At 47.4% G+C, this 14,365-nt stretch overlaps 1 protein-coding gene across 2 annotated transcripts in view; it reads right to left on the reverse strand.

Annotated features, from left to right (window-relative positions):
- The window catches only part of RAD9A (RAD9 checkpoint clamp component A), a 53,451-nt gene that overhangs the window by 29,029 nt on the left and 10,057 nt on the right, over positions 1–14,365 (reverse strand). For both annotated transcript variants that reach the window (XM_044299007.1, XM_044299006.1), the window contains 2 exons: positions 1,309–1,415; positions 1,033–1,097 (listed from right to left, as the gene is read on the reverse strand). In XM_044299007.1, coding sequence (XP_044154942.1) covers positions 1,033–1,097; positions 1,309–1,415 — 172 coding nt within the window. The remainder of the gene's footprint in view (positions 1–1,032; positions 1,098–1,308; positions 1,416–14,365) is intronic.

A 14,365-nucleotide genomic window follows, 5' to 3' on the forward strand; every position in this document is an offset into this window, starting at 1 on the left:
TCCTCCTATCAGAACAAGGGAAAAAATTATTTATTGATTTTGCCTGTTTTGTAATGTAAAAACTGACCCCCGAATTTAACTTTTGGCAGTGAGCTGACAGTCTTCACGGTTTAGCGCAGTATAGAATAGTTAATATGTTCCTCACTCACTGCCTCCTTAGACTGAATAGCCAGGTAGACAATTTGTGTCTATATTTTCTGCTTCTCCTCCATCTTTTTGGGCTGAAGTTCTTTCTGCTTGGTTACTGAGAAATCATAGTGGCTCACAGTGTTAGAAAGGTCTACTACAAGTTGTCCAACCTAGGTCTATAGGGTTAAATGCGTTTTCCAAGGTTTTGATACTGATGACCTATCCTGGTGGGGTCTGGCACCTGAGATCCCAGTCGATCAGCTTTTTGAGAAGGCACCGTGCTCCTGTGAGCGTCAAGGATTTTACGCAGCTTAACAAGCACAGCGCCGTATATTGTATAGTAGCTGTGCTCACTCACTAGGAGAGATACCAAGCACAGCCGCTATACAATGTACGGCACTGTGCTTGGCTACTGCAAGGATAGGTCACCAGTATCAAAACCTCTGAAAACCCCCTTTAATAGGATAAACGAGAGCAGATGCTCCAGGTAAAGACTGACTCTCAAGCCCTGCTTGTTACTACAAGGCTATTGTTGTATTACATGGAGCCAATAAAATGAATTGCAGTCCATGTAATAGCTATTTGATAGCTGCACTCTGCTGTTGCTTACAGATGGGTCATCCCACCTCGATGAGTCCAAACACAGAGCATATGGAAAGCGGTTGTCCAGAAACACGTAATGTAAAAATTATGTAAAATTAGATATGTGCTTCAAGGTGAAAGCTCTACAGCAAACAAGGAAATTAAACTCATTAACCTTTATAAGCCAAACACTAACATTCAATCATCATTTAATCTTTAACTCCCTCCTGATCTATAAACAAAGTGAAAAGCCAAGTGACGCAGGTAACATTCAGTCACTACAAGTGGTTACTGTACACAGTATAATATCGAGGGACTCACCAGCCAGCACTGTCAAAATGTACTGAGATTGGTAGGCTGCAGGACTCTGCAAACGCCAGTAGACCCTGAAGGGCAGAAACCAAAAATAAAGTCACTGAGAGATGACAAGGTAAAAATAGGAGGTTTCCTAATGCAGGTTAGCACCTGCATGTTGGCATGACTCAGTACCTAGTCAAGTGAATGGGTACTGGGAGAGACCAGGTACTGCAACTCTTGGCTTAGGTAAACCCTTACCCCTATTCACCAGTGTTTGAGTGTAAGGGGAATATTGCTCACCCTGAATTCACGTAGACAAAAGGTAATCTCCCTCTCGTCCTGCAGGTGGTATTCCAGGAATTCTTCCCTGCTCAGGGATAGTTCAGTCAGCATAGCTTTACTAGGATCTAGAAAAAATTAAAATAATAAAATAAATAAAGACCCCATCAGCACCTCGCAATTTCCATTTTGTACTTCCCTCGGAGCCATAACTTTTGTATTTTTCCATTCACGTTGTCTTTTGCTGGACAACGTGTACTTTCTAATGGCATTTACATACATTTACTATTGCATACAATGTAGTGAGAAGCTGGAAAAAAATTATTTGAAAAGAAATTGGGGGGGAATAATAAAGTACCAGTTTAGTTTCTATGGCTTTCCCCATGTGGTAAAACTGACCTGTGGCCTTCAGTCTCTGGGTCAGTACAAATAGAACAATTCCACATTTATATACTTTTTCTTGTGTTTTAATAATGATTAAGGCAAATCGGACATTTTCTTCCATTACAGTGTTCACCATACAGGATAAATAAGTTTACAGTTTGATAGTGCAGCCATTTTGGGACACAGTAATGTCCATGAGTTTTTATTTATTTATTTATTATTGTTTATTTTAATTATCGGGAAGGGGGGGGTAGGGATTAAAAAAATTTATAATTTTTTTTTTTTAAGTCACCCTAGGTCAGTGATGGCTAACCTTGGCACTCCAGCTGTGGTAAAACTACGACTCCCAGCTTGCTCCATTTATTTCTACAGAGTTCTGAGAGCAGCCAAGCAAGGGAGGCATCTTGGGAGTTATAGTTTTACCACAGCTGGAGTGCCAAGGGTAGCCATTACTGCCCTAGGTGGCTATTACAAGCAATTATTAGGTTGCTTCCCCAATACATTGCAATGTATTACCACTGCAATGCATTGCAGATTCGCTATGTTTTTATGGAGCCCTGCCACCTGCAGAGCTTCATAGGAACTACAGCTATTAAAGCCTTGGTTTCTTCAGAAAGACCAGTGCTTTTATATAGAAGTAACAGCTTCTGCCATCTCTGCACGGGGAAGCTGTTAAAGCCCCAGGAGCACAATGCTCTGGGGTAAAGACGCTTTAGATGGCGAGGTAACAACTGACCACGCCATCTGAAGGGTTAAATGTCTGCAATATCACAGATCACAGACTACATTAGCCCCAGTTGTCTGTGTTTAACCCCTTAAGGACTCAGCCCTATTTCACCTTAAAGAGGACCTTTCACTAGAATAAAAAATCTAAACTAACTATACAGACATGGAGAGCGGCGCTCAGGGATCTCCCTACACTTCTGTTATACCTGGGCGCCGCTCCGTTCTCCCGGTATAGCCTCCGGTATCTTCATATGTTAGGCTCCACCCAGATGAACCTGCTGGCGTCTCATTCTCCCATGCTGTAGCGCTAGCCAATCACAGCACTCAGCTCATAGCCAGAGAGAAAAAAAAAAAGACTTGGCCATTTCTTGCAAATCTGACCAGTGTCACTAAGTGCTGATAACTTTAAAACGCTTTGACTTATCCAGGCCATTCTGAGAGTTTTTTCGTCACATATTGTACACCGACACTGGTAAAATGAAGTAAAAAAAAAAAAAATATCATTTTTATTTATTAAAAAAATACCAAATTTCCCAAAAATGTGTAGAAAAAGGCAAATTTCCAAGTTTCAATTTCTCTACTTCTGTAATACATAGTAATACCTCCAAAAATAGCTATTAGTTTACATTCCCCATATGTCTACTTCATGTTTGGATCATTTTGGGAATTATATTTTATTTTTTGGGGATGTTACAAGGCTTAGAAGTTTAGACGCAAATCTTTTTTTAAAAAAATTGAGAAATTTTCAAAAACCCAATTTTTAGGGACCACTTCAGGTCTAGTCACTTTGCGAGGCTTAAATAATAGAAACCACCCAAAAATGACCCCATTCTATAAACTACTCCCCTCAAGGTATTCAAAACTGATTTTACAAACTTTGTTAACCCTTTAGGTGTTCCACAAGAATTAATGGAAAAATAGAGATACAATTTCAAAACTTTACTTTTTTGCCAGATTTTCCATTTTAATAATTTTTTCCAGTTACAAAGCAAGGGTTAACAGCCAAACCAAACTCAATATTTATGGCCCCGATTCTGTAGTTTACAGAAACACCCCATATGTGGTTGTAAACTACTGTACGGGCACACGGTAGGACGCAGAAGGAAAGGAATGCCATACTGTTTTTGGAGGTAGATTTTGCTGGACTGTTTTTTTGACACCGTGTCCTATTTGAAGCCCCCCTGATGCAACCCTAGAGTAGAAACTCCATAAAATCAAAACTGATTTTACAAACGTTGTTAACACTTTAGGTGTTCCACAAGAGTTATTGGCAAATGGAGATGAAATTTCAATTTTTTGGCAAATTTTCCATTTTAATAATTTTTCCCAGTAACAAAGCAAGGGTTAACAGCCAAACCAAACTCAATATTTATGGCCCCGATTCTGTAGTTTACAGAAACACCCCATATGTGGTCGTAAACAGCTGTACGGGCATACGGCAGGGCGCAGAAGGAAAGGAATGCTATATGGTTTTTGGAAGGCAGATTTTGCTGGACTGTTTTTTTTTTTTTACACCATGTCCCATTAGAAGCCCCCCGATGCACCCCTAGAGTAGAAACTCCCAAAAAGTTACCCCATTTTAGAAACTACGGGATAGGGTGGCAGTATTTTTGGTACTAGTTTAGGGTACATATGATTTTTGGTTGCTCTATATCACACTTTTTGTGAGGCAAGGTAACAAGAAATAGCTGTTTTGGCAGCGTTTTTATTTTTTGTTATTTACAACATTCATCTGACAGGTTAGATCATGTGATATTTTTATAGATCAGGTTGTCACGGACGCGGCGTCACCCAATATGTATACTTTTTTTTATGTAAGTTTTACACAATGATTTTGTTTTTGAAACAAAAAATAATAATCATGTTTTATTGTTTACATAGTCTGAGAGCCATAATTTTTTCAGTTTTTGGGCGATTACCTTGGGTAGGGTACGATTTTTGCGGGATGAGATGACGGTTTTATTGGCACTATTTTGGGGTGCGTGTGACTTTTTGATCGCCTGCTATTACACTTTTTGTGATGTAAGGTGACAAAAAAATTGTTTATTTAGCACAGTTTTTATTTTACATTTTTTACGGTGTTCATCTGAGGGGTTAATTCATGTGTTATTTTTATAGAGCCGGTCGATATGGACGCGGCCATACCCAATATGTCAACTTTTTTTATTTACCTATTTTTTTTTTACTTTGTTTGGGGAAAATGACGTTTTTGTTTATTTTTACTTTAAACTTAAAAAAAATTTGGGGGGGGAGAAACTTTATTTTTTCAACTTTATTTTTTGTCCCACTTTGGGACTCGAACTTTTGGGGGTCTAATCCCTTTTACAATGCATTCCAATACTTCTGTATTGGAATGCAGTGGCTGTATGAGTAATACTCATACAGCTTCCGGCCTGTGAGATCCAGGGGGCTGGATCTCACAGGCTTGTCACCGGAAGGCATCGCGCTGCCTTCCATGCCATCGGGTCCCCCCTACAGCCGCATGGGGACCTGATGGCACCGCCGCCCACCAGATAAGGTAAAAGCGTAAACCGCAGGTCTGAATTGACCTGCGGTTTGCGGCGATCGCCGATGCGGGGGGGCGTTGTGACAGGATGTCCGCTGAATGATTTCAGCGGACATCCTGTTCCGATTAACCCCTGCAGCGCCGCAATGTAATTTTAAACTTAGGATGTACCGGTCCTTAAGGACTCGGCAAACATGGCGTACCGGTACGTCCTAAGTCCTTAAGGGGTTAAAATCCCACTGGGCTCGCAAATGGGCACCATTTTTAAAGACCGGACTTCCACTGTACATATACAGCAGAAGTCCTGAAATGGTTAAACCTGATGATTTTGGAAAAGAAAACATGAACTTACAAAAAGAAAAGCCTTAAGCCCCTTTCACACAAGCGTGACGGATTAGGTCCGGATGCGTTCAATGAAACTCGCACTATTTTGCAAGCAAGTTCAGTCAGTTTTGTCCGCGATTGCGTTCAGTTTTTTTCCGTGCAGGTGCAATGCGTTTTTCACGCGCGCGATAAAAAACTGAAGGTTTACAAACAACATCTCTTAGCAACCATCAGTGAAAAACTCATCGCACCCGCACTTGCTTGCGGATGCAATGCGTTTTTCATGCATTCACTTCTATGGGGCCAGGGCTGCGTGAAAAACGCTGAATATAGAACATTCTGCGATTTTAACACAACGCAGAACTGATGCGTGAAAAACCAACGCTCATGTACACAGACCCATTGAAATGAATGGGTCAGGATTCAGTGCGGGTGCAATGCGTTCACGTCACGCATTGCACCAGCGCGGAAAACTTGCTTGTGTGAAAGGGGCCCTTACACTAAATTACCAAGGGAGATTAAGCTACCAACACAGCGAGCACTGAGCTGAACCCAGATCAACCCGAAATTACCGGAAAACACTGTACTGAGAAAGAAACAAAAACACTGGATAACAGAAAGCGGGGTAGAGGGAAGAGTATTGGGGAGGCTAGCCCTGATCTGACACACCCTAACAAGTTTGCATGGTTGGCAGATGAGGGGAATGTCAGTTCAGAGATGGCACTGATGCAGCCGGACACTTCCTCCGCCAGTCAGGGGAATGTGAGCTCCATTAAGCAGTGGAACAGGAGAGCAGGGCAGGCCAGACAGGTGCTGGTACCGGGAGACTCAATTATTAGGAGTACATTTAAGGCGATCTGTCACAAAGACCGGGATCATCGAACTGTGTGTTGTCTTGCTGGTGCTCGAGTTTGACACATCGTGTCGACAGATTACTGGGAGGGGGCTGGAGAAGATCCAGCAGTCATGGTCCATATCGGAACCAATGACAAAAGTTAGAGGTAGGTGGAGCGTCCTTAAAAATGATTTTAGGGATTTAGGCAGTGCTCCAGACAAAAAATTAAATAAAATAAAATACCTAGTAGCCATTGCCTCCTGAAATTTAGGAGCCAAATTAAATTTTTAGTCGCCAAATCAAAAATTTTGGTATCCTGACAACACTATGCCGATCAGATTGGCGTAGGGTTGTTTCGATACCAAAATTTTGATTTGCTTTCGTCACCATAAAAAAGTATTGCGATACTCAATACCGCGGAAAAAAAAAACAAAAAAAAAAAAAACGCATGTGCAGACCGGTAAAGATGTGTAAAAAGATACAAGACGGATCCGTCTGTCCGCATGACAAGCGGAGAGATGGATTCGTTCTTGCAATGCATTTGTGAGACTGATCCGGATCCATCTCACAAATGCTTTCAGTCACATGCAGATCGGCGGAACTGCTTGCTGGATCACACTGCTGCAAGTGCGAGGCTACCTTAGTGTTTGTGGTTTTTTTTTTATTTTTTTTACTTACTATTAGCCTCCTTAGGGGCTGGAATTCTTGTCCTATTCACCCTTAGGCCCCTTTCACATGGGCGAGATTTCTGCACGGGTGCAATGTGTGAGGTGAACGCATTGCACCCACACTGAATCCAGACCAATTAACTTCAATGGGGCTGAGCGGTGATTTTCACGCATCGCTTGTGCGTTGCGTGAAAATCGCATCATGCTCTATTTGTGTGTTTTTTACGCAATGCAGGCCCCATAGAAGTTAATGGGTCTGCGTGAAAATCGCAAGCATCCGTAAGCAAGTGTGGATGCGGTGCGATTTTCACCCATGGTTGCTAGGATGAAAGTCTATTCACTGTATTACTTTCCCTTATAGACATGGTTATAAGGGAAAATAGCTTTCTTTAATACAGAATGCTTAGTAGAAGGTCAATATAATAAACATTATATACACCCCAGTATAATAAACATTGGAGGGGCGCGCCCCCCCCCCCCCCCAACTTCAAAAAATGAGATTTTTGTATAACTTACCAGTAAAATCTCTTTCTCGCTCTTTCCTTGGGGGACACAGAAGACCTTGGGTATAGCTCATCTCCATAGGAGGCGTGACACTAAGTGAAAACTGTTAAGCCCCTCCTCCCCAGCTATACCCTCAGCCTGGAGAGAGAGACTGCCAGTTGCGTGTCCAAGCAGTGAGAAAAGGCAAAGTCCAACAAGGAACCAACAAGCCAACTACCCAACGGGTAACAAAAACTCGGAAAACGCACAGAGAAAAAACAATTAATGGGTGGGTGCTGTGTCCCCCAAGGAAAGAGCGAGAAAGAGATTTTACTGGTAAGTTATACAAAAATCTCATTTTCTCGCCCAGTTTCCTTGGGGGACACAGAAGACCTTGGGACGTTCAAAAGCAGTCCAAAAGGGGGAGGGACCACAGCACCAAGGCGAAGCACCCGAAAGGCATCAATGAACCGCCGCCTGTAAACCCAGGCGGGGTAAGGCAGCATCTGCCAAAGTCAGAGTATGCACCCTGTAGAACTCAGTAAGGCGTGCAAGGCAGACCTGTGGCCGCCGTGCCCAAATGCACGGCCGAAGCCCAATGCCTCCGGCCCAGGAGGCACCGACCGCTCTGGTGAAAGGAACGGCGACACCAAAGACAGAATCCTGCCCTAGGTGCGGTAACCTCAGCAATAGCCAATCTGATCAAGCGGAGGAAAACCACCCTGGAGTCTGCCAACCCTATGCACAGACCTCCTGGAACCCCAAGAGGCCGAACGACTGCAAGAGTCGGAGATCTCCAAGTAAAAAACGGCCAGGCCCAAACAACGTCCAAATAGGTGAGGTGTTGAAGCGAAGGCAACACCACCTTCAGAAGGAAGGAAGGAAGGAAGAAACGAGATGCAGAACAGCCCTGTCCTGGAAAAGACAGAAAGCTCGTAACAAAAAAAGGGGCCATGCCGGCACCCGTCAGAGACACGACTGATACGGAACACAACCGTACAGGACAGAAGGATAGAGAGAACTCCTGTAACGGCTCCAAGGGCAAGATTGGAGCGCCGAGAGCTCAGGATATAGTCCCCAGGGCGGTACCGAAGGACAGTACAGAGGAACCAAAGAGCCACTCCGAGGAAGAAGGTCTTGGCAGGCCCAGAGGGCCGGGAACGCTGGAAGAGGAAGAACAGCGCCGACACTTGACACCTCAACTAAAAGACAGAACCATGGGGAAAGAACTTCAGAGTGGGGAATGCACAGCTTCCCACAGAACCCCAGACAAAAAACCCTAAGTCTTACGACAGATCCTGGACGAGACACAGCCAGGAGTGGACAGCAGTGAACCCGCTGGAGTCGCCTGGCAAGCAGGCGAAAACCCAATGAGAACAGGCGCAGACCAGTAACACGGGCAGAAGGGTCGACAAAACTAGCCCCGTCGGCCCCGAACAACGTTGACCCGCATCCACCCGAATGGGGGAGCAGAAGGACAGATGGAAAGAACCCAAAGGATCCGCCAGATGCCAGGAGAAGGCAGGCTAAAGACCATGCTGATGTAACAACGTTGTACAGCCCCTGTGTGGGATCAAAGGACAATCTGAACCGAAAAGGTAGTCCCCCCAAGTTACCGAGAAGGTAAGTCTACATCAGGACCATCGTCTTAGAACGGGCCACGCAATCTGCACCCAGCGGGAGGACAGAACGCGGTAGACTCGGTAAATAAGCACACAGCTAATACAGCCAGCGCGAACAAGGGAGACAGTACGAGGTCAAAAGGAACACCGGAACCATCCACAGGAACAACCAGGCTCACCCCAGAGGGGAGGACAGTGAAAACACAGCCTCCTAAGTCTGGCGGGAAGCCACATCGGAGTGATCTGTATAGAGCGGGAGCCAAACAAAGCCGGCGAAAAGAGGCAGTCGAGACAGAGGCCGACATAACACCCTCCAACCGAAAGGAGGAGGAGTGGGCAACAGGGAAGCCATAAGACAGCTCAAAAACAGAACCCGCTACACTGAGACGCCCGGTCCACCGCCTCGCAGAAGGCGAATACCTTGAAGAACCCAAGGCGGAGGTCCTCCGGACCTGGGTAATCCAGCACCCAAGAGAAGTTGGGTGACCGTCCCGAGAAGAGCAGCCCGAACCCGGTAGCAGATCAGACAGAAGCGTAGAGGCGCCAAGAGGAAGGACTCATACCACACTGCATCCGAAGAGGAGGAAATTGCGGCAGGCAAGGGAACCGCAGTCCTGCCAGCGCCAATGAAGAATTCGAGAGGCGCCGCAGACAACAGCACTCTCGACCATGGGACCACTAGCGCAGGGAAGCAATGCTGCAGAAGGACGCAAAGGGCATGCATCTAGGACCCACGAACACTCCCTGGAATGAAAGGCCAACTAAATGAATGAGCACCACCCAGCTCGGTGCAGCAGAGAGAAATAGAGCCTGTCCGGTCAAGAGGACAGAATGAACTCCCTAGGGACGAGTGCAAGGCTGGCGGCAAGCATCGGCTCCCAAGAAACAAAGGTATGCCGCAGGAAGCAGGTGAGGCATACGAACGAGCAGCCCCGCAAGCAGCGAGAAGGCCAACCCACCTAGAAAAAAGGGGGGCTCGTCCCAGAGCGCCACAGCATGTACGGAATCGCAAAGTGCAACCTGAAAGGGAGTTATGCACAAAACCAGTATAGCATGCGATGGAACGCAACAGTCCACCCCGAAAGGGGGGAAATTGTACCTGGCCAACTACAGTTGGCAAGAGTGCAAAGACCCGTCCCAAAAGGGAGTGATGCCTAAGGCCGAACCCACTTCAGAGAAGCAGGACATACCCTATAAACCAGCAGGAACGCAGGAGGTCCACCTAGTGAAAGGGGAACATGCACAGGGTATCCTAGCATTAAATGAGTGTGCAATAATACACCCAACACTGAACTCAGCGAGAGAGTAACTACTCTGCCAATGAATGGGGACATGTACAAGTCCAGCCCAGCCATATAAGGACAGCCGTGAATCCCATGAGCGTGCCAAATTCTGCCCTTGAAGTGAGAGGTGGTCACGCACAAGGCCAGCACCGTATCCAATGGAAGTGCAAGCGTTCCACCCATGATAGAGGGCCATTCTCATGGCCAGCAATGTATCCGGTGAGAGTGTAGCACACCGCCCAGAAAAAGGGGGGTAAAGCACATGGCCAGCATTTCCTCCAGGGAGAGTGCGAGCACACCGCCATGCATGGGAGTCATACACATGGCCAGCAACGTACTGGCGAGAGACAAACACAGTCACTAAGAACGCGTGCATGTCGCCTGAGGAAGGAAGGCATGCCCCTGGCTGGCAGCGAATCCAGCAAGAGTGCGTACACCGCCTACGGAAGAGGAGTCATGCCTATGGCCGACAGCGGATCCAGCGAGAGTGCAAGCACCCTGCCATGTATGGGGTACATGCACGTGGCCAGCAACGTACCTGCGAGGAAACACCCAAAGACAGAGGGATGTATGTATGCTGCCTGAGGGAAGGAGGCATACCCAAGGCCGGCAGGGAATCCAATGAGAGTGCAGCATACCGCCTAAGAAAAGGCCGGCAGCGCAACCAGTGAGAGTGCAGCACAATAACATAGTACATAAGTACATCATAGCACATCAGCGAGAGTGCAGCATAATAACATAGTACATAAGTACATCATAGCACATCAGCGAGAGTGCAGCATTCCGCCTATGGAAGGGGGTCGTGCACACAGCCAGTACCGTATCCGGTGAAAGTGCAGTATCCCGCCTAAAAAAAGGGGGTCATGCACATGATCGGCAACAGATCCAGTGAGAGTGCTGCGTTCCGCCCAGGAAGGGGGTCACGCACATGGCCGGCAGCGAATCCAGTGAGTGCAGCGTTCCGCCCACGGAAGGGGGTCACGCACATGGCCGGCAGCAAATCCAGAGAGTGCAGCGTTCCGCCTATGGAAGGGGGTCGTGCACAAGGCCAGCACCGTATCCGGTGAAGGTGCAGCATTCCGCCTAAGAAGGGGGTCATGCACATGGTCAGCCAGGGAGAGTGCAGTAGCCCGCCTAGGAGGGGGGGGGATGCACATGGCAGGCACCATAACTGGAGAGATGATGAATGCTGCCTACAGAGGGCCGAATGCACTTGGCCAGCGCCGTATCCTGGAAGAGGCAAGAAAACCGCCTAAAAGGGGAAATGCCCTAGCAGCGACGCAGGCTGGGAGCGCAACACCATGCCGCCTGTGGAAAGGTCATGCAGACATGCAGCATTACTGATGAGGCTGCAGCGTCAAGCGCAGCCCAATAGAAATCAAATCATGATCTATTATTTTTATTTTATTTCATTTTTTTTTTTTTTTTTTTTTTATTATTATTTAAACTCAGCCTCTGAGGCTAAAGGGGAGCCACCATATAGGGGCCCTGAGAGACAGGAGAAAAAAGGGGGGCCAACTATACAGACCCAATTTTGGGAGCCGGCCTGCACCCAAAGGGTTAACAGGGATCCGGCCTGGAGGGCGGCGTGCGATCCCCTGGGGGCGGAGGAACCTCCAGGCGGGAAAATTCGCGCCTGGAGAAGTTCCCGCCCCCTCCACCAGAGACCGGAATATTGCAGCCTAGTAGGCCGCGAAGCCGGGGGCTAAATTGCGGCCCCCGGCCCGTCATACCGCCGGGACCTGCGGCGGAACGGCGCTTCAAACCGGCCGCGGGAGCCCACCCCGCGGGCCGGTCAGGATTGCGGCCCAGCAGGCCGAAGCCTGGGACCAAAGTAGCGGAGCCCCGCCGACCGCCACCTGCTGGGGCATAGCCCAATGCCGGCCGCGGGAGCCCACCCCGCCGGCCAGAAGAGACAGGGGCCCGGAATGGCGGTTTGCCGGCGCGGGAGCCCACCCGGCCGGCCGGAAGAGACAGGGACTGGAATGGTGGCTCGCTGGCCGCGGGAGCCCACCCCGCCGGCCGGAAGTAAGGGGGCCTGGAATGGCGGACCGCCGCGGAGCCTAAAATCTTTTGCGGCGCCCGGCCGCACCGGAATATTAGTGCTGACCGGACCGGTGCCCGTGATGGGTCAGGGGCAGCAAGGCGCGGGCCCTGTGGCCCTGAAGCAGTGGCCGGTAAGAGGGAGGGGGACCCTGAGACCGGGTCTGTGAGGGTGGGAAGCCTGCCTAACCCCTACGTCAGGGGCAGCTAGGTGCGAACCTCTGCAGCTCCCCAGGCATTCTTCTTGCAGGAAGAAGGGTGCCAATGTCCTATGGGAGCAAAATGTCGCCCTGTGGCAGCCAGGGGCCAGCCTAGGGCTAGCAGGGACAAAAGGGTCCAGAGGCCCTGTCAGTATGGGGGGTCAGGCACGCAGGAGACCGGGGTGGGGTGAGGGGTGAGGGGGGGGGACGTAGGGCTGGAGAAGCCAATCTCTCACCATAGCCGTCTTCACCCTCGGTCCGTTCCAGCAGGGTCGCCCCTTCAGCTACTGGCACCGTAGTGGCAAGACGCTGGAAGAGGGGCTTGGCGTGCGGGCGACCCTTGTGCTGGCGGGATGTAGGGGAGCTGGGCTGCCCTGATCCACCTTGCCTTCTGTGGGGGAGGCAGCAGTGCGGATGACCGGCACTGGCGCAGCTCGACCCCGGGAGAAACAGAGAGGTCTAGTGCGTCTCTGTTGTCCCTGATGTTCTGGAACAGAAAGAAAAGAAAAAAGTAAAAATCAAAAATTAAAACAAGGAGAAAAGAGCCCTGCAGAGCAGGGAGTGTCTTGCCTCCTTGGACACTAAGCAAAAAACTGGCAGTCTCTCTCTCCAGGCTGAGGGTATAGCTGGGGAGGAGGGGCTTAACAGTTTTCACTTAGTGTCACGCCTCCTATGGAGATGAGCTATACCCAAGGTCTTCTGTGTCCCCCAAGGAAACTGGGCGAGAAAAGCTAAATTTAGCCAACTAAGAGAGGCCATAGGCCTAACTAACTGGGACAAAGTCCTCAAAAATAAAAAATACAGCCACAAAATGGGATCTGTTTAAAAGCATCCTAAAATCTAATTGTGAGAGGTACATACCGTATAGGAATACAAGGTTAAGGTACAAGAAAAAAACAAAACAATGTGGATAAATAGAATTGTAAAGAAAGCAATAAATGACAGAAAGCATTTCAATCACTAAAACAGGAGGGAGGGTAGCAAGGAAGCACTGAAAAACTATAAGGAAAAAAAATAGAACCTGTAAAAAAAATAATAAAAGCAGCCAAACTAGAGACCGAGAGATTAATTGCCAAAGAGAGCAAAATTAACCCCCAATTATATAAATGGTAAAAAGTATAAATCTGAAAGTGTCAGCCCTGTACAGAGTAATGAGGGGGAGTTGCAGAGAGTGATGATGAGAAAGCAAAGCTATTAAATATTTTTTTATCCACTGAGGAAAATAAATTCCTTATTAAAAGTGCCCTGTCTGACCCAGGAAGAAGTACAGCGGCGTCTTAAAAAGATTAAAATATACAAAATCGCCAGGACCAGATGGCATACACCCCCGTATCCTAAGTAATGTCATAGCCAGACCCTTATTTCTGATATTTAAGGACTCTGTACTGACAGGGAATGTTCCACAAGATTGACGCATAGCAAATGTGGTGCAAATATTTAAAAAGGGTCCAAAAACAGAGCCCAGAAACTATAGGCCAGTAAGTTTAACATCTGTTGTGGGTAAACTGTTTGAAGGTTTTCTAAGAGATGCTATCTTGGAGTACCTCAATGAAAATAAGCAAATCACGCATATCAGCATGGCTTCATGAGGGATCGGTCATGTCAAACTAATTTAATCAGCTTCTATGAGGAGGTAAGTTCTAGACTCGACAGCGGCAAATCAATGGATGACTTATATGTGGACTTCTCCAAAGCATTTGACACTGTACCACATGAAAGGTTAGTATATAAAATGAGAATGCTTGGACTGGGAGAAAATTTCTGTATGTGAGTAAGTAACTGGCTCCGTGATAGAAAACAGAGGCTGGTCATTAATGGTACACACTCAGATTGGGTCACTGTCACTAGTGGGGTACCTCAGGGGTCAATATTGGGCCCTATTCTCTTAAATATATTTATTAATGATCTTGTAGAAGGCTTGCACAGTAAAATATAAATTTTTGCAGATGACACTAAACTGTGTAAAGTAGTTGACACAGAAGAGGACACTATACTGCTACAGAG

This window comes from Bufo gargarizans, chromosome 6 (genome assembly GCF_014858855.1).
Source record: "Bufo gargarizans isolate SCDJY-AF-19 chromosome 6, ASM1485885v1, whole genome shotgun sequence".
Lineage (NCBI taxonomy): Eukaryota > Metazoa > Chordata > Amphibia > Anura > Bufonidae > Bufo > Bufo gargarizans.